This window comes from Dermacentor albipictus, chromosome 3 (genome assembly GCF_038994185.2).
Source record: "Dermacentor albipictus isolate Rhodes 1998 colony chromosome 3, USDA_Dalb.pri_finalv2, whole genome shotgun sequence".
Lineage (NCBI taxonomy): Eukaryota > Metazoa > Arthropoda > Arachnida > Ixodida > Ixodidae > Dermacentor > Dermacentor albipictus.
Window position 1 is genome coordinate 159,369,664 of NC_091823.1, and position 20,625 is coordinate 159,390,288.

The 20,625-nt window shown below is 45.8% G+C and overlaps 1 protein-coding gene across 1 annotated transcript; it reads right to left on the reverse strand.

Annotated features, from left to right (window-relative positions):
• Window positions 1-8,260: 8,260 nt before the first annotated feature.
• LOC135908696 (prolyl 4-hydroxylase subunit alpha-2-like) lies at window positions 8,261-12,325 on the reverse strand. The gene is made up of 2 exons (XM_065440554.1): window positions 11,291-12,325; window positions 8,261-8,794 (listed from the first exon to the last, which is right to left on the reverse strand). The coding sequence occupies exons 1-2, from the start codon at window positions 12,296-12,298 to the stop codon at window positions 8,300-8,302; spliced, it is 1,503 nt and encodes a 500-aa protein (XP_065296626.1). The 5' UTR covers window positions 12,299-12,325; the 3' UTR covers window positions 8,261-8,299.
• Between the last annotated feature and the right edge of the window lie 8,300 nt (window positions 12,326-20,625).

Consider the following 20,625-nt stretch of genomic DNA (forward strand, 5'->3'; position numbering starts at 1 on the left):
GGCTGTAAGCTAGAGGGTTAGGGAAGGTGTTAGTCTGGAGCAAACGTCATACCACCAATTGCCACTTAGCAACACACCATACGCCTGCTGACGCAGACGCCCCTGCGGGGTGCAGTTGTATTTGACTTGGTCTCAGGGGCAGTGCCAATCTCTGATTTGGTTACTCATGATTGCGAAGGCTCCAGCGTTTCTGAGAGAGTAACCTCCGATGACGTGGAGTTACCTGCTTCTATCCAAAGCATAAATGGGAGCGGGACACTGCTCGCGGTTAGCGTAGAGCCCTTATCCCGTGTCACCGAATAATTAAAGGCCCTAACGGGTTAGTGCGATGATAATGTGACCACATCAAGCCCAGCGCTTTGACACACCGCATAGAAGATTCGGCGACACAGGATAAGGGCTCCACGCTTATGAGCCACGATCCGTGGCCTAGCGTTTCGAAAATGGTTTTCTCCACCCACTTCGTGTTCCCTCCGTAGTTTCGAAAGAAAACTGCTTGTCCGACAGCGAGTGCTGTCGACACTGTGTCCCTGTTGCAGTTGGTATGGGTTTTGTTTGCCTTTGCTTGGGGCTGAATGCGCGTGAAAGCTGTATCCAGCTCGCGCCCGAACATGAGTGCAGCTGGCGTTTTGCCCGTTGAGATGGAGATGGGGGGTTGTAGGTTTCGCGAGAACCGGGCCAGCTTATACGCGAATGTTCCGTCTTTTTTTGGCTAATGCTTCTCTCACTTCAAAAACCATCCTTTCTGCTTGATCATTCGTTGTAGGATGATACAGTGGCACCCTTCCTGTGCTGAAAGCTCTCTCTCCAGTTTACGGTACGATGAAATCTGTTCTTTTGTCAGTTTATTAACTTCGCCGTTAGAGGCAGCCTCCAGCACTTGGGAAAAAGTGAGTTCTCTTGAGTCACTCGCGCGAGTGGATGCGCTGAAAGCTCGAAGCTGGGCGTGGTAGCCAACATGAGCACATCTAGGGGGGCATAAGGCTCATTCACTTGTGCCGGTAGCGGATGTCTGCCGAGAGCGCCCGCATTTTGGTGCAAACGGCCAGGCCTGTACACCAACTTGCAATCGTATTTTGCTAGTTTAAGGCAACATTACGTCATCCTTGGTAAAAGGAACCGGGGTACTTGCTTTGTTTCACCCATGATTCCAGTGAACGGCTGGTAACCTGTTATTATGGTCACATACCAGCCAGCGATGTACTTGTGAAAATGACTTCTACACTTTTACATGCTGATTACTTCTACACATTCATTGTTGAGCTAGGAGTACGTAGTTCTTTTCGACGCTTCGCAGTGTTCACGAAGCGAATGCAACGGGCGCTTCTCGGAGAATAGCGTCTTCCTGAGCGAGGACGGCACCGACGCCGCACGGCGATGCGTGCACGGACAAAAGAAGGGGCTTCGCCGCGTCGTAGTAAGCGAACACTGTAGATGCGCGGATCATCTCTTTAAGCGCCTCGAAAGCGGCTTGATGCTTGCTCTCCCTCTTCCAGGGCTTGATTTTCTCTAGGAGCCTATACGATTCCACTGCAACCACCGCTCCGTTCTGTTCTCCAAAAAGCGGTCGTCAAACGAAATAAGACCCAGAAAACCCCGTAGATATGTCTTGTCAGATGGTTTGGGTACTTGAAGGACAGCCTCAACCTTTTTCCCGGTGGTGCCAAGACGACTGGCGATAATTCTATGTCCCAGACACTCAACTGACGTAATTTCGAACCTACACTTTTCTTTCCCGAAGCGTAGGTCTTTCTTACTTAGCCTCGACAGTACCTGATTTAGACGCTATGCGGGCTCATTTGCACAATTCCTGTTGACAATGATTTCGTTAAAGTAAACACTCACCCCCGGAATTCCAGCCAACTCTCTCCATCATGCACCGGAAGATAGCTGGTGCAGCGGAAATATAGAACGGGAGGCGTTCCACCTTCAATAGTCATTTTGTTGTGTTCACTGTGAGCAGTGCTGCTGTTTCTTCGTCAACTTTCAGTTGTTGATATGCTTGATAAAGATCTAATATTGAGTGAAGGGTTCCAACATGTAGGTTTGCGAACACTTCATCTGCAGTTGGATACGATGCCTTCTTCGCTGCTCCATTAACAGTACTCCTTTAGTCGCCATAGACACCGAATGTACCGTCGTTCTTCCGAACAAATACCAATGGGGCTGCCATTTGGTATGCTGCGTTGGTTTTAGAATACCTTGGTGCTGTAGAGCCTGCAGCGCCATTGGAACCGCACAAGTCTTGCAAAGCTTTGCGCTTGCGCCATCTTCAAGTTTCAGGCGAACTAAAGGACCCATATAGCTGCCAATGTCTTCCTTGAAGACCTGAGGGTGTCATCCCAGGATCTCTGTAATCTCTGGTGCTGGCTCTCCAACGTGGTTGATGCCCTTCACCTGAATGTCAAGTGCCGGAAACCAATCTCTTCCTACGAGGTTGCACCCCGTGTCCTTCATAACCAACAACGGCAGTAGATAGTCATTTGATGTCAACGTCACACGAACTTGTGCGGAGCAAATCGAGTGGCTCGCTTGAAATCCACGGAGTGTTTTTCTTCCTCGTTCTGTAGTCCGTGTCCTCGCTTAGCAGGGAGCATGGCGCACCTGTGTCCACTTCAAACTGGAGTGGTTTTCCGTCCACTCTCAAGTCCACGAGGAGGAGGAGGAGGACGTAAACTTTATTGCCCTAGAAAGAGTAATTCATCGGTTGGGCCGGATGTCTTCATCTTCTATTGGTTGATGCCGATCTCCGGCCTGCATGGTTGGCGCCCCTATTCCAGGGCACCACTGAGCGACCTTGGGGCAGTGCGTTCGTACACTTACTGTGTGCAGCTCGCAGCAGGATTCACTGACAGGTAGTGGGTTAACACTGTGTGCCCGTTGCTGTTGTTGTTGCCTGTGACATGTATGGCTCCTACCCACGATGGGGGACTGGCCAAGAAATGGGCGGATTATTCCAAATTAATATGGAGCATAAATTTCCTAATATCTATGGGAACAGCACTGAATAGTGTAGAATTACCTGTTCAAATAAAATCAGGAAGGTCATATTGAATGAGTAATAAATATTGTAAAAGTAAAATAAAAAAGAATTTAGCAGGGCGTTCGTTTAGATTCTGTAAGGAATGTTTGGACAGCGAAGCATGCATCCCTGCGGCTGAATCCCAAAATGGACGCCCCGAACGAAAGAATTGCAGGTTCTGTCAAGTCCAGGCCAATTCTTCGAAAATGTATCTCCAACAATCTTTTTCTTAACGCAGTAAAGTGGTGACAAGATAGAAGAAAGTGCTGTATCGTCTCCTCCTCATCACTAAAAGAACAGAGGGGGGAGGGAACCAAACCCGACCTGTGTAAATAGAAATTTAGGGAGTGAGTGCGGCAGCGTAATTTGGTGAGGCAGATCTCAAGAATCTTTGTGAAACAGGATTCGCTATGCCAGGGAAATGCCAGGTGCCCATACTCAAATGTATAGGCACTGTGGGTTTGAATGTCAAATGTGGGTTTGATAAGGCTAATCTAATTGATCGCATCGGAAATCTTGCCGCCGTGATCTGTGCTGTCACTGGTAGAATAGGAAGAACAGGGCGGGAAAGTGATGTCTTTGCCAGTCAATCGGCAGCTTCATTAAAATACAAACCTTTAAGACCAGGCACTCAAATCAAATGAACACAATGCACATGGGCAGGAACTAGTAAGGGGAAGAGTTTTCTCATAGGTGACTCTTAAGTAGCGGTAAGGCAAGAGTATACAGGAAGGGAGTCAGTAAGAATAGCAGCCGTTGTAATCATTTGGTCTTATTTACGTAAAGGTAGAATTACTGCTAACAACTCGGCCAGAAAAATAGGCACAAAATCAGGCAATCTTAAAGAAAAAGACCAGTCGAGTGCAGGACAAAATATTCCAATGCCAGCTTTTTCCTCGCACTTTGATGCATCTGTTGCAATGATAATGTTTGTTTCTAGAGTGCTTAGGTGGTCTTGCAACATGGCGTTTAAGATGCCGTAAGGGAGTATTTTCGCGTGGTTTGGGAAAATGTCATCTAACCCGATCTCTGGGTAATTTGAATGCATATTATTAGGAAGCCCATCGCGAATTCGCACATTTAGTGGTTCAAGTAATGTTTGCACAAATATAATCTGTGGTCTATGAAACCTGGGCTAATGAACAGGAAAAAATAATTCTGGATCAGAGATGAAAATAATTTGAGGACGGTTTAATGGTGATTCACATAGCTTTAAGAAGGTCTGAACGGTCAGAAGGTGAAATCGGCATAATAGGGACGGGATTCTTGCTTTCAGGTTTGATACGGCATTTGCAAAGTATTTTGGAAGGCCTAAGCACAGACGTAGTGCCTCTCGTTCTAACAAAACTAGCGGCCGAAGCTTGTATGATGGAACACCTGAGAATAAAACACATCAGAATTCTAAGACCGGACGAACGTACATTTTATATACCATCAAGAAGGATTTTCTTCGCATACCTGTTCTTCGGTTGCTCAACTTGCGCAAAATGCTTTTGTACGAGCTCCTTTTGTCGCAATATATTAAATATTCGGCCGCCAGTTTCCGTTGTAACTACATATTCGGCCGACATTTCCGTTGTAAATAGCTCCAAGGTACTTTAGCGACTCTACTTGTGGGGTATCTTCGAGTTGATAGTTAAGTGATATGAATACTGGGTTTTTCACGGAAAAAACAAGCATAGCACACTTATTTGCATTCAGGCTTAAGTGTAAGCTATCCAGCCAGCGTTCCAGTTCCCTTAGATACGAATGCAAAATTTCGTAAATTGAGTATATGTCACTAGCCATACCAAAAAAGGCAATGTCATCAGCATAAACGTAGGTACTGACACCTGGGTGCACGGGATTCTCTAAAGTAAAATGTTACATAATACTGGTGAGAGAACTGATCCCTGAGACACCCCTCTTGTTTGCTTATGTTTACTAGAAGACTAGCCGCTTCAAAAACAATAGAATTCCCTGTCTTTTAAAGATTCATGCACCCATGCTACAATATAGCCTGGAAAACAATGGCTCTGTAACCGATTTGTTAAAATTGTATGTTCAATGCTGTCATAAGCTTTACATATACCTATGGTAACTAAGTCCGCGTATTGTTTTTTCTGTCTGGCGATGTTAATGCGTCTTTCAAGGTCTACCATGCGCGTGCCATATTGAATAGCCAGATCGAAATCCGATTTGGCAAGGTCTTGACAATTGATTTTCGTCAATAATCTTTATTATATGTCCGAGAAGCGCTCTTTCAATAGGTGTCGCTATGTTTGATGTCAACGCAATTGGTCTGATGTTGTCGATAGTGTACCCTGCCCCTTGCTTTTTAAGTAATGGAATAATTTTGGCGATCTTCCATTCTTGTGGAATCCATGCATTACTAACAGAGTAGTTTAGCAACTTCAGAAGCTCACGTGGAGCTTCTTGAAAGAAAATCTTTAACCATTGCATTTGTTATTCCGTCCGGGACAGGCGCTGTAGTTGGCAACCGAAACATAACTTGTGCTACTTCCGAATAGGATATCTCTTTGTAGTCCGAGAATGCAGGAGTAAAAACAGAAGTTTGAAGGCGTGTTGCGAACCGGCTCTCTAATCCTTCAGCCAATAGCTCTAAGGACTCCTGCGTTTCCTATGAGATATAGACGATTGAGTCTTCATTATCGCTCATTAGGAGTCTGTTTCTAAAACGAAGGTAATTAAGTAAAGCGCGTTTGTTTTGGGATTTCGATAGATAATCGAAATGGTTTTTATCGTACTCATATTTTGCGTGTTTAATAGCACGTTTGAAGGTTGCAGAAATAAATTGATAATCTTTCCTATTTCTTGGGCTCTGATTATGTAGAAGTTTTTTCCAAGCAGCTTTCCTTCGATAAACTCGTGTGCACTCACTGTTCCACCAAGGACTAGATAGGGAACGCTTAGCTGTCTCAATTAAAAATTCAGACTTTTGTCGGGACATCTGTAACACTGAACAAATATTCAAGCCAATTTCTTCGTCATTACTATTAGTTAATGATGCAATGGTGGAGCGTAAGCAGTTGAATTTTTTTCAATTCACAAATATTCTGCCTTGTCGTTCAACTGATGGTAAGGGCATGCAATTGCAAAGTATACCGGAAGGTGATCACTGTTTGTACCGAAATCAATCGTAGTCCAAGATGTCACGGCGACACTTGTGCTAGAAAACGTTGCTGCTTGATGTCGGAGTATGGTTCCGCGTTATCCCTTTTCTTCTAGATGCAGACAAGCTCGATGTGGCCTTTCATGGAGCAGAAACGATACTCGGCTGTCTTTAATTTGGATGTTTTAGCGTCGTGAAAGCCGTAGCTTCGAGAGCAATGTCATGCTGACGATGCTTGCCTCCTGTCTTGATTTGCGACGACCTGTTAATTTCCCCTAAGTTTGATACTCCCTTGATTCTTCGCTGATGCCTTGACGCACTTTCCAATGACAGGGCTATGTCCAAAGCGCGTTGGAATGTCGGCTTTTTTTTTTCTGCAAGCAGTCTCTGCTGAACATGTTCATCCCAGACGTCACAGACGAACCTATCTCAGATCATCACATCTTAGGGCAGCTTAGTTGGGTTCGCTGCTAAAGCGGTCGTTTGGGTGTCAGGTGACGACGTCGATACTGCAGCCGAAGGCAGCACTCCAAAGTTGCAGTCGGCTGCCAAGGTTCTGAGGGCCGCAGCGTTGCTGCTGACCGACTTGTCTGGCCATTGGTCGCGTCTTTGAAACCCGTACCGGGTGTAAAGTTCGCAGGTCCTAGTGTCGAAGTTCCGCCTGAGAAGTGTCACTAAATCATTGAACTTGACTTCTCGCGGGATTTCGGCGCTATCAGCGCGCACACAGTCTCGAAAATGTCGGCTCCACAAAGCGTGAGGAGAAGTGCTGGTTTCTTCGCTTCGTCTCTGACGTCGTGGTTTTCGCACGACTTTCAATAGTCGTGCGATAACAGTCGAAGTGCAGGTTGATATGGGCAGGACAAATTTTGAAGTGAGGGAAGCTCACATTAACATTGATTATGAAGAACGACTAACGTCAAGCGGAAAGTCAGAGAGGCTGAAATAATCTCATAGGTGGTGGCAATAGAAAAGAAACCTGCCATGAGTAACTACTTAAGAGGAAAAAACAAAATCAGGAAAAAATAATTTATGATAACTCAAAGGGAAGCTCATTACTTTTTGAAGCGAGATTGGGATGCCTTAGAACACGCACCTATAAAGCGAGATATAAGAAGGAAGAAGAAGCATGTGCTTGGCTGCGGTAAAGCTAGGGAAACTTTGGAGCATGTTTTATTAGAATGTAAAGACGTCTGCCAGCGGTCGATTTAGGCACCACTAGCATCCTTGAAACACTTGGGTTCAGCGAGAGCACTGGAAAAGTATGTCCGCAATTGGGATTCGTAAGAGGCAATAGGAGGATTGATGGAAGAAAAGTAGGGAAGCAACAAAAAACGGAGATGTACAAAAGCAAAGTTCGCAATAGGGTATCAGAAAATTTGATGGTGGGAGTTCATAGTGTTTTTTTATACTTTTTTTCTTGTTTAACCTAAGTAGGCCATTAGAAAACATAATAGCAAGAGCTTGGTGGCGCAAACCCACCACCCCGTCCGAAAGGGGACGCTCTTAACATACATCCATCGATCCATATATCCTGCACCATGCGGTTTCAGCATAAATGCAATTTTGTGACCGATCGCGACGACCACACGCTTTTTACGTTCGGTGCAGCTTGCAGCGATGGGCCGCTCGAACGTAAATCGGCCCTTCACTTTTACTGCGGTCGCGCGCAACGGTTCATCGGGGTAATCTGAGGTGGACAGGGAATTCGTTCACTGATGCGGCCACTCATGACGTCAGCGTTCTGACAGCGACCGTCCGCATTCATCGAGCGACATGCATTCATATTTCCATGTGCTCAGCGCTTGTTAATTTAGTTAGTAAGCAAATGTTTGCAGCAGTTTATACAGCTAATAAAACTACTAACCTTATGCGTATAGCTCTATAATTAACTATCTGAATCAATGTTTCGCCATTCAGGAAACCCAGTCACTTTCTTCTCTCCCTTACCGGTTACTCAGTGTGCTGCATCAAGCAAAGAGCGGATCTGCTCGGCTCATTTCTGTCTTTACAGAAAATCATTTGGCACTCTATTCAATTCGGCGAGGCGGGGCCTTTCACGTACGTTGAAATCGCAATTTCGAAAAGGATGAAATGTGTATAAATTGATCGAGTCAGAGCCAAAGCGAGGTTCTCGATTTTGTTAGGCGCACGTGACCATGGCGTCAGCCGGGCGTGTTGTAGTGCACAACGAGGTTGTTTCGCTCGTGCATCCACTTGGTCACGATCCACTTGGAGCCCGACAGAACGGGACAGCCAACGTGCGTCGTGAGCTCGTCCGCCCTCCTTTTCTGGTGCCAGAAAGAAAGCTCAGCGGGGAACTCGCTCCCATCATACGGTTCCACGTCGTACCAGAAGAGGGCGTCGCCGACGCGTGGTTTCACCGCGACGCCCAGCTTGACGAACGCTGTTGCACCTCCCGCGGCGACGTCTGTGAGGTACATGAGCATGGTGGCCAGTCGGTTGCCGTCGCTAATATCCACGTCATCGGCCACCTTGTCGAACATGTGGGCGTCCATGTGGGGCGTGTAGTGTCCGCCGATGCCGTAGTTTGCCACCTGATACGCCTCGGCAGATTCCAGCGACACACCAGTAGTGACCTCAATGCGCCGAGAGAGGCGCTGCAGAAAGTTGTGCTCGGAGTCCCAGAGCCAGGACACCTGCAGGTGTGTAAAATAATGAGGAAGAATGAAATAAAGTTCCAGTTATTAGGGTATTATCATTTTTTTGTTTTCTATTTGTTGACTTGTTCTCAATAAGCCTGTGCGCCAAAGCACGTATAGGGTCTGTTAAAGCATAATTCGTGTTCCTAGCATGTAATTTTTAGTTAAGTTACTCGTAGTTTCGAGGCCGTGTATATATCTTTTGGCCTGAAATATAGGATTTTCTCGTTTCTTGTTTAGCCGGGGCACACGTAAGAGGTTGGATTCCGGTTTCATGACAACGGTTATTCATCTCTAATTGTCTTATCTGTTGTACAAATAAAGTAGATTAACGGCTACGTTGTTATTGATGTTTTAAATATCGGACTACTAATTTGGAATGTACCTGTAGCTTTAGATATTGATTCCTTGTCTCAGAGTGGAAACTGATATAAAACGAGCCATGCTGGCGAGGCCTAAAAAGAATTGCGGCCGAACCCACTTCACCATGACTGTAAACGTTAATACGATCCGCATTCAAGCAATGTAGCGACACTTGGCATTGCTGAAGGCGCCTTTATTTGCAATCTGTGGAGGTCAATCTGGGAGTGCCATTGCTGCGGCTGCGCGACACACAGTGCCCGGGATCCGTCCAATTTGCTAAGACACTGGCTCGCCAGGGTTGTCCATCACCATGAAGGCATCATCACGACCGCATGATGGCAGGGCAGCGACGACGATGGAAGCATGAAGGCGGTATGACGACAATGGGATGAAGGACGATTCAAAAATGAGGGACGATGGTACAACGACGATAGCGGGACGACGACCACATGAGGACGATTGGACGAAGACGGCTGTGTGACGGTAATGTCGAGACGACTACGGGGTGGTGGCGACGGTGAGAGAATAAACAGATCGGAAAGCTGGAAGGATGGAACATTCCGCGACGGCATAACAAAGACAATATGACAACGAGTGTACGAAGAGGAGGGAATGACGATAATAGCATGATAAGGGCCACGTAATCACATGACGGCAGTATGAATGCGAAACGAACGGCGCCTATGAAACGGCGAATGCAGTATGACGGCCACAGCATGGCGACAGTGCGGTGACGACCATGACCCGACAATAAATCAGGAAGGAACAGCACCAGCTACGACGATCGTGAGAGGGAGAACGACACAGAACAAGCGTCATCCTGTATGCACCATCTAGCCCAAATGAATGTTGTCCTGGACCTGACAATGGCAGCACGATCACGATTGAATGACGGCTGTATAATTACGGCGACGTGATGACGTGGGATGGCACAAGCTAGCAGAAAATTTGGATCATTTGGTCGGCGTAAGAGACTTTAGGGAAATAGCTATTCAAATTGTGTAAAATAGGCAAAGAATAAGATAAGAAGGGTAACTAAGGCAAGTGATTTGTTGTTCACTACAACGATATAATCCAATAGATAATGAAGCAAAGGAAAGCATTTGTTGCCTTTAGTTCATGTGTGGAAATTATAAACTTAAGGGAATTGAAAGTGTACGATGGAACAGTTTGCCGCTGGTGGCAGGAGAACCTAACGAGGATTCGACTTTCATCGGCGGCAGGTTGTTGCTTGGTTCACGTTGATTTTGCTTTGGCTTGTCAATTCCACGAATAACTTAGGTAATTTCCCTCATGTTTTCCTTGGTATCATTATCTGTTGGCTTCACATGGTTGTGGCTAAAGCTTAATACAGAATGCTGTGCACATTAAAATTTAAAGCTGCATTAACCATCGATGATTAATTTGAGATCACTTCTTTGTCACGTGTTTGGCCATGTCTGAACCCATTTGTCCGAAACCGCAAATTTGTCCGCAAATACATTACGCGCAGCCAAGTTTTCTTACCACTCATTGTACCTGATAACCAAAGATGGTCTTGACATTTTGAATTTATTCTTTTTTTTCCATTTGGCTCCCTGATGGATGAGCATTCCGACTCCCCCGCCATATATTTCCGACTTAGTTCTGTTGCACCCTTCCCAAACATAATTCTCAAACACCGGCGACCCTTCGGATTCTCTAAGGTGCGTTTCTGTAACCGCATACAACCCTATTTGTTCTCTGTTTAACTGCTCCTCAATCTCTGCCCGCTTTTCTTGCGCTGCCCTGCATATTGATGTAGCCTATTTCATGGCGAGCCCACTTTCTTCTTTTCCTCGTTTTTCTGTTATTGACGGCGATGCTATTCTGATTTTATCCTAGGGAACCTTCTTCTTTGCTACCTACTCTGGCCTCCAGAGTACCCGTGGGCCTCCTCAAAAATATGAATGCTTGGAGGTGAGCGCCATCTGGCGCTGCTGCAAGGAATCCAGCGGAGAGCGCGACACTCGCGCTCTGGCGTAATTGTGTAGCCTATTCGGCGACTGAACAGGTGCGAAGCTCCCACGGTCGGGAAACTCGACGAGATTCGCAAAGACAAGCTTCGCTTTAAACCACGGCCATATGGTCGCAAAATCAATGCGCTCTTACCTTGCCGATCCGTTTCCAGCTTGGCATTCCCTCAACGGCAGTCGGGGAATAAATTCCTGCACGCTCGAATCCCTTCTGCGCCGCTGATCGGATGAAGTGCACTTCCGATGGGGAGAGGAAGTCGCTGATGACCACCACTCGTGGCTTGAGCGACAGCACCTCTAACTTGAGCGGCTGAAGAATCAAGCGTGGGTCTCCAAAGTTCGTGGACATCTTGCACACAAGTCTGCTTCCAGACGGCCTCAAGAATCCTTGTTGGACACAGACATTCTTGTACTCGTTGATATCCGACTCCGGCGAGGAAGGGTAGCTTCTGCCCGCCTTTGTATAAGTAGACTCTGCCCATCGCTGCAACCGAGGCCAGCGCTCGTCGTTTGCCTGTAACCAACCGAGGCCTAATCGAAGGATCCGGAAAGAACCTCTTGTTGGGGACGACGACGTCTCTGAAAGCGCTGCTCGAACCCAGGCGGAGGTGTTTCCATACTCTGCTTCAATCGAACAGCCCCTGGCCACGCAAGCGAAGTCTTCGGGTGAAGCGGCTGGCAGCAGGCGGGACTTCATGGCTGCCATCTTAGTCGCCGGGATATTGTACAGGTGCTGCAACTTACAGATTCCAATAGCGGCTCCTGCGACATCGCTGTCCGTCGGCCACCACTCCCTGAAGGAAGGCGAAAGGAAAGCGGCGGAAAGGCTTCTTAGAGACGGATGCGCGGCACTCAGGGTCGCGTACGAGTTCAAACTGGTGAGCTCGCTCAGGAAGAGGAACGTTCCCAAGGCGCCCTGACCGGTTCGCAGCGACTTGGCGTTCCTCAAGGTTTCGTAGCGGCCTATGGCAGCGGCCAGCTTACGCTCTTGCAACAGGATGTAGAAGTGGCCGTCTTCGAGAGCGACGTGTTCGGTGCCCACGGTCTTCTGCATGTCTTCCGTTGCTGTGAACAGGTCGGAGGCGCACGAGGCGACGTGGAACGTGAACGCGAAGGAAAGGAGGCTTCGAAACGCTGGCGGCATTCTTGTGCATTTGTTTGCCGCCCTGTCACTGGCTCATACCCACTATGCGGGATTGGCCAAGATGCGCGTGGAAATAGAAGTCGATTGGTGTTTCCACGAAAACAACTGAGATAGTTGGGAAACAATCAAAATGAGTGAAAGTAACTACTAACTGTAAGTTTATTGAAGAAAACTTTTTGAAAGTATTATGAACTCTTTAGCGGCTCAGAAAGCATCCTTATGACATTGCCTAAGAGAGGTGGCTGTAAAAGGGAGAATTTCAGTATTTGAAAAAATTCATTCAAAATTTTTGAAATCGTGTTTTTAAAGTCCTTTTCCTTCCATGTGTAAATGTTCTACGCAATAAAAAAAAGAATGATCGATTCTGTCATCCTTACCCTTCAACGGACACTGCGGGAAGGGAGAAATGCCAGCTTTGTGCTGATAAAACATTAAGGTAGGTATACGACAACGTCAGCGAGCAGGCACGTACCCAGGATTTTCTTTCGGGGGGGGGGGGGGCCCACCACCTCCACCACCACCACCACCACCATCACCACCACCACCACCACCACCACCACCACCACCACCACCACCATCATCATCATCATCATCATCATCATCCCGTTTTATGTCCACTGCAGGACGAAGGCCTCTCCCGGCGATCTCCAATTACCCCTGTCCTGCGCCAACCGATTCCAACTAGCGCCCCTACGAATTTCCTAATTTCATCGCTCTACCTAGTGTTTTGTCGTCCTCGATTGCGTTTCCCTTCTCTTGGTACCCATTCTGTAACCCTAATGCTCCAACGGTTATCTAACGAGCGCATTACATGACCTGCCCAGCCACATTTTTCCTCTTGATGTCAATTAGAATATCGTCTATACCCGTTCGCTCTCTGATCCAAACCGCTCTCTTTCTCTGTCCTAACATTTTGCCTAGCAATCTTCGTTCGATCGCTCATTGCGCGGTCCTTAACTTGCTCTCAAATCTCTGCCCCTTATGTCAGCACTGGCAAAATGCACTGATTGCACACCTTACTTTTCAATAATAATGGTAAGCTTCCAGTCAGGAGCTGGCAATGTCTGCCGTATGCGATGCAACCTATTTTTATTCTGTGAATTTCCTTCTCATGATCAGGGTTCCCTGTGATTAATTGACCTAGGTAAACGTATTCCTTCACAGTCTCTAGTGGCCGACTGGCGTTCCTGATTTCTTGTTTCTTTGCCCGGCTATTTATCATTATCTTCATCTTCTGCATATTAATATTCAACCCCACTCTTACACTCTCTCTGTAAGGTCTCCAATCATTTGTTGTAACTCGTCTGCATTGTTGTTGAATAGAACAATGTCATCGGCAAACCGAAGGTTGCTGAGATATCTGCCGTCGATCTTTACTCCTAAGCCTTTCCTGTTTAATAGCTTGAATTCTTCGAAGCACGCAGTGAATAGCTTTGGAGAAATTGTGTCTCCCTGTCTGACCCCTTTCTCTATAGGTATCTCCCTGCTTTTCTTGTGTAGAATTAAGGTAGCTGTAGAACCTCTGCAGATATTCTTACGCGAAGGACGAGTTAGTAAGACGAGAAACTATTTACAGAATATATTTACAACAACGGTTGCAGCGCTGACCGGTTAGATTCACAGCGCGAGCCCAGTTCGTTCTTCCTCCTCTTTTCTGGAGTGATGGCGCCTACGCGCCTCGTTCAAACAAACAAATACCACACGCATGTAGCAATATTTTCCAAGCTTTTTACGTAAGCGTTTTGTGCTCCATGGTTCCTTCCAGCTTTCCGAAATCCAGTGTTGCCCTTATTCTATTGGAGATTATTGTGGTAAATATTTTACATAATACTAGGAGCAAGCTAATGATCCCATATTTTTCAATTCTTTAACGTCTCCTCTTTTGTGGATTAGTATAATGTCTGCATTCTTCTAGTTTTCTGGGACCCTTGCAGATGATAGACACTTCGTATAAAGATCCGCCAGTTTTCCAAGCATTATGTCTTCTCCATCTTTGATTAAATCAACTGTTATTCCACCTTCTCCTCCCGCCCTTCATCGTTTCATGTCTTGGAGGGCCCTTCTGACCTCATCGCTAGTTATAGGAGAGTTTCTGTACCCTGTTCACTACTGTTTCTAAGTGAGGTATCGTGACTCCTCTAGGTACTGTATACAGGTCCGCTTAGAATTTTCCCCTGCTTTTACTATGTCGTCGAGATTGCTGATGATATTATCCTTCTTATCTTTTAGTGCATACATCATGGTTGGTCCTATGCCAGGTTTCTTTTTTACTGATTTCCGGCTGCGTTCATTTCTTACGGCTTCTTCAGTCTCTCTCATGTTATAGTTTCGAATAGCAGTTATTTTCGCCTCGTTGATCAGTTTTGACAGTTCCGCGAATTGCGTAATGCTGTGCGGCCACCAGTCCCATACAACCGCGTAGAGCGCAGGACTCTGCGATCCTAGATGTACTGCGCTCACCGCGAAAGGTTAGAAAAACACCCACATAAGCACAGCAGAGAAGTGGCTACGTGAGGCGGTTCCACCGATAACTGTAGAAGCGTCATTCAAAACAAGTAATGGTTCTCCACTTCCGGCGGCGTTTTCCCTACTTCCTTTTTAAATAAAAAGATGTCGATCCATAAAAATTCTCATAAACAATGGTTAACTTTTTTATTGTTCGCTTTTGCTTGCAGTTTGGTTGTTGCCTTGGCTCTCTCCCTTAGTAGATCGCTTAATTTCTCAACTCCTTACGATTTTTGTTTCCAGTTGCCAATTTTGCACGAAAAGTGATATAAAATTAGGGAAAAACAGATGAGGTAACGGGCGACAGTCATCTTGCTTATGGGTTTAAGGGTTATTGCAGGGTTTCATGATGGGCGCTCTTTCACATTATTTTATTTCCCACCTTATCTGACCCATATCACGTGTATATGGTTCCGGGTATCTGCTAGCGTCACGGCGAGCTGTAACTCAAGGAAATAATGAAGCAAAGGGATAAGTTAAACGGAATTGGCGTTTTCTCCGGCCGCAATGCGTTCCATGAGAGCACAGACCAGCTGAGTAACAGCCGCATCCCTCTCCTGGTCCCAGGATCAGCCTAAACAAAGAAGGTTGAACTAACAAAAGCAACAGTTATGCGCGTGACGGTTGAATAGATGGTGACAACCGAACGCATCTCGAGTTAATCGCGCGGGTGTGGAATCTATGAGAAAACTGTCCTTCAAATTACAAGAGATGCCGATAACTACCGCCAACTAAAAGGAGTGAAAAAGGCAGCATAATGCTGAGCGATGAACAGCTGCCAAGTCTCAACATTGATCTGGCGGCGCTTTAGGAATGTGTGGGGAGTGGTGGCGTGGGTGGGGAGGGGGGGGGGCCGGGCCCCACCGCCCCCCCCCCTCTGGGTACGTGGCTGTCAGCGAGTGAATGTTACCTTAATTTCACAAGTTCGAAACAAATTTCTGCGTGAAGGGAATACTAGGTATCGACACTCAGCAAAATTTGTCATGACTGGGAATACAACGTCATTTCATGATAGCTGATGACCTGAATCTAACTGTACTAATTGTGTTGACACTGAAAATACCAATAGAATTGGGCCACTAACGCCCGCTCTTGCCAGGATATCTGCCATTTTATTTATAAATAATCCTTTATGCCTAGGTACCCAGACAAGCCTTGTAATTTTTATTGGGCAGGCGCAAGAGGATGGAATGCATGCATCATGTGAGATACTATGTGGGCAGTGAGTGGTGAACGTAAAGATAACGAATATGTTATTTTGATGACTAGTGAAGGTGGTGAACTAAGTTTTATGAGTGTTAATACAACTAGGATCTTTAAAGGAGAAAGGTCAATCCAGAGCAGGGAAGAAAATGCCAATATCACACTTTTTCTCGCATTTTGATGCATCTTTAGCAACGATAGTATCTATAGCAAGATCTGTTGAAGGATTCTGTAGGAACCTATTCAAGATGCTGTAGGAAATATATTTAGTGTTACGTGGATAGATATCATGAAAAATTGTGGCGCACTGCTAGTAATTAATATGTCACTGATGCGTACATTTAAAGGTTCAACTAAGTTCTGTACGAAGACTACCTGTGCAGTACGAAATCTCTGCCAAAAAATAAAAATAAAGTTTCGTTTTCTTTCCCTTTTACGATGGCGCATGCCCAGTGAAGTTGATTGACCAAGATTCGGATGATATTAGAAAATCACGGTCATGACAAAGTTAGCAAAAATTTGCAGGAAGAGATGAATAAAACAACGTATGAAAAGCTTGACAAAATATACCTTAAACAAATATAAATTCCTCAATGGCTGAGCAAAAAATCTCTATGGCAGTTTCCAAGAGAGGAGGCTTCTGGAGAAAAAATATGGAGAATGGAAAAATGTATAACCGAGTTGTCTAAACTTTGTTTCTATAAACGTTCCTTAAGAAATGGCACCAGAATAAAAAAATGATATATGGTTGTGTCGGCAGCGGCAGGCGGCGGAGGCCCGGCGTCCGGAGAGCGCGCGGCGAGCGCCCGGCGACACCGACGCGAGAGAGGGAGGCGAGGAGGCGACCGCTCTCGACGAAACCAGACAAAGGATTCGGCCGGCAAGCAGCCGTTTATTGCACGAAGACTTCACTTGCCAGACGTCACTTCCTGATTGGCCAATGCCCGACACATGACCGAAGGGGGTGCGCCATCTAGCTAGACTAGGCGAGAACATGAATGAATGGTTAACAGATCTCTCAGAGGGAGACACTATACCACAATGGTCTTAGCATTTCCACAGATTTGGCATAAAGGGTAGTGGGACACCAGCCTTGCACAATTGGCCCAGAGCGGAGCGAGACAAGCTCAACGCTCCCAACCGCAAAGTAGTCAAGAGGACTCTCGGGTTACCCATCAGGACCCATAACGAGGATCTCCTCAAGCTGGGGCTGCATAACACCGCCGAAGAGATTGCTGAAGCCCAAGAACGCGCGCAACTCACTCGCCTGAGCACCACAGCGGCAGGTAAATGCATCCTCGAAGAGCTGGGTTACCACCCTGCGGGATTCGCGATGGTCAGTACCTCGATCCCTAGGTGCATTCGAGACAAGTTCGAAGTAGCCCCTGTGCCCCGAAACGTCCATCCCGTCCACAACGAGGGCAGACGCAAGGCCAGAGCAGCAGCCATCCTCAAAGAGATCAAGCAACGAGACATTAGAGCCAGCTTCGTCGACGACGCGGAGTACAGCGATGGGACGACCTTTGCCGTCGTTGTGGCGGACTCCAGCGGCAAGATTTCCAATACTGCCTCTATTCGCATTTCAGACCACGAAGTCGCCGAGCAAACCGCCATCGCCCTCGCCCTGCTAGAAGGTCGTGCGTCCGAGAGCTATAGCGGACGCACGAACTTGGCAGCAGCAGTCACGGCGATCGCACGCTTTGCTAAGCGCTTTGCTGTATATTCAGGTGCCGGCCAAGCTATATCTGCGAGCGGTTTGACTTCGGCTATCGCTGGACTTGACGACCATCATCGGACCACGTACTTCAAGGGCATTTCCAGGCCTAGTGTCCTGCGCCTTCGTCGATTCCTGGCGGAGAGCAGAAAAGCCGGCGAAGAACGCATCGACGCCTTACTTGGCTGCAGCAGTCACCGCGATCGCACACTTTGCTGTACATTCTCAGGTTGGTGAAATTTTGCCCTACTAGCCTGGGAGCTTTTTTTTTTCCGTTTGCCGTGACTGCTGCTGCTGCTGCTGCTGTTGCACACCAACTGTCGCTTGTACTTGCTCTTGTGTACTGTTGTTGTCATTGCGTTATTGCGTCATCCGAGCTGCAAGCTTATTTTCCCCTTTGTCCAGTGGCAATGTCAAAGGAACTTGTTAAACTTTTTGAGGAACTGAAACGAGAACTTAAACAAGAGTTTCGCGAACTACGGGAAAGTCTCGAACGGGACATAAGAAAGGACATCCGCGAGATAAAGAACAGTCGAGGCTTCATAAACGAGAGTTATGAAGAAATGAAAACGTCCGTGAACCGCGTTGAATTGGAAAATGGAGAGCTAAGAACATCCGTAGTAAAACTAGAAAAGGAACGAGACGCTTTGCATGCTCAAGTTCAAGAGCATGAAGTGAAACTTCTACAAAATGAACAGCACATTCGGTGTCACAACGTTGACGTGAAAGGTGTTCCGAAGACGAAAGACGAGAATGTCTTGGATATCACAAAAAAGATAGCGAAGGTTATTAAGATGCCCCTTGAAAGTGGAGACATCGAGGTCTGTCACCGCGTTCGAACTACGGGGAATACAGAAGCGCCAAATATAGTGGTTCAGTTTGTTCGCAGATCAGTTCCTGACCGCTTTCTTGAGAAAGCTCGAAAGCTGAGGATAACGTCAGAGGACATTGAACTTGAACCCAAAACCCCCCATCTTCATTAACGAGCACTTGAGCCCTTCCATGAAAAAGCTGTTCGGTGCGGCAAATGCAAAGAAAAATGAGTGCAAGTGGAAATATGCATCGACTCGGAATGGCAAAATATTTGTGCGCAGAACGGATACCTCAGCACTCATGGCGATCACCAAGTTTGATGATTTGCGTCAAATTGTGTAGTTATACTTGCAGACACCTAAAATTTGTTTCTCGACATGGGTTATCAGCCACACGAAATTAAGCATATAGTGAAACGAAAAAAATCGGTTTTCTCCGTTTTTCATTTAAGTGTCAGATCCTTAACAAACAAAGAAGATGAATTAGCTGTTCTACTCGATACTTTCGGAGTGTCACTTACAGCGATCATGTTAACTGAAACCTGGTACACATCAGCATCAATTGTATTTCACCCTCCTGGCTCTCAGTGCTTTTATCAAAACCGCGAAGATAAAAGGGGAGGCGGCGTCGCGCTTCTGCTTAGAAAAACATTATCGTGCGAAATATTCGTAGAATACACGACGACAACTGCTGATTACGAAGTGCTCACTCTACGACGTTCTAACAAACTTTTCTGTGTCATTTACAGGCCATCATCTGGTGCCATTAATCACTTTGAATTTCTTGAAACGATTTTTAGCTACGCATCTGGTCAGTCCATAGATATGGTTCTAGGTGGCGATAATAACATAAATATGCTTTCCTTGAGTCAATCCCAAAAAGAACTCCAGTATTTAATTGCTGCTAATGGTTTTTTAGCGTAATAACAAAGCCGACGCGAGTGACTTTAGAAAGTGAATCTTTATTGAAGTTTGAAGTTTGAAGTTTATTATTACACAATACAATACAATTACAAAGAAAATGTAATACAGAAGGAGGTCCCAAAGTAAAAACTGTCAGGGGGACCTCCTGTTACAACATGCATAAAATATGTAATATAGGATTAGCAACGAGGGTAAGAACAGCGTGAAAATACAATGAACATATTAGAAGTAATTACTGAAACATCGGGTAGTAGAAGATTATACAAAAATTAGCAAGTATAATTCCATATTGAAATACACTTGAAGGTACTATCATCACAGTAATTGAATAGAAATGATTATGAACAAAAGTGGGCAATCCAACAGTGTAACAAAATTAATTTACAAACGACTGATAATCTATCAACATAAATCGAGAAAAATAATGAAACATGGCTACACAGTAATAAATGTATACACACACGCACACATAGATACACACCTATATATAGACACACATATAAAAGTATGTACACTTGTCGAATAATCAGGTAAGGTATGTTGTTAATAAGAACTGTTTTAGAAGCCGCCGGAAACAGTGTAATGAAGAGCATGATTTAATATTTGATGGCAGTGAGTTCCAAAATGAAATTGCGGAAAAGAAGGCTGTCATTTTACCGTAGTTAGTGTTGACTTTAGGAAGCAAGAGATTATTATTTTCAGAAAACCGCGTGTTATTTGTATTGAAAAGTTGCGTTGAGGGAAGTAACTCAGCTGGAATGTCACTGTTTCTACTTCTATATAATATAAGACATAGTTTCAGTTGAAATGTGCAAGTTAATGGTAGAATCTCAAGAGTGCGAAAAATGGGCGCTGCTGATGTGATGTATGAACTGTGGGTAATTATTCGGACCGCCCGGTTCTGAAGGTGAATGAGGGTTGTCAGATGTGCAGGATATGTGTTGCCCCATGATGAAATGCAGTAAGTAAGGTGACTGTTCATGAAAGCGTAGTAAAGTGATTTTAGTATATATTGCTGAAAACAGTGTCTTGTTCGAATGAGCACGCGGATGCCGAAAGCAGTCTTCTTAGTGACAGAGTTTACGTGAATGTTATACTTAAGTTGGGGGTCTAATGTAGCACCAAGGAAAGTTACAAAATTAGATGGGGTAATGACGTAGTTATCAATG

Coding starts and splice junctions, on each gene's coding strand:
- LOC135908696 (XM_065440554.1), bottom strand. CDS start 12,298: ATGCCGCCAGCGTTTCGAAGCCTCCTTTCCTTCGCGTTCACGTTCCAC. Junction 8,795..11,290: donor GCTGGAAACGGATCGGCAAG/GTAAGAGCGCAT, acceptor ACACACCTGCAG/GTGTCCTGGCTCTGGGACTC.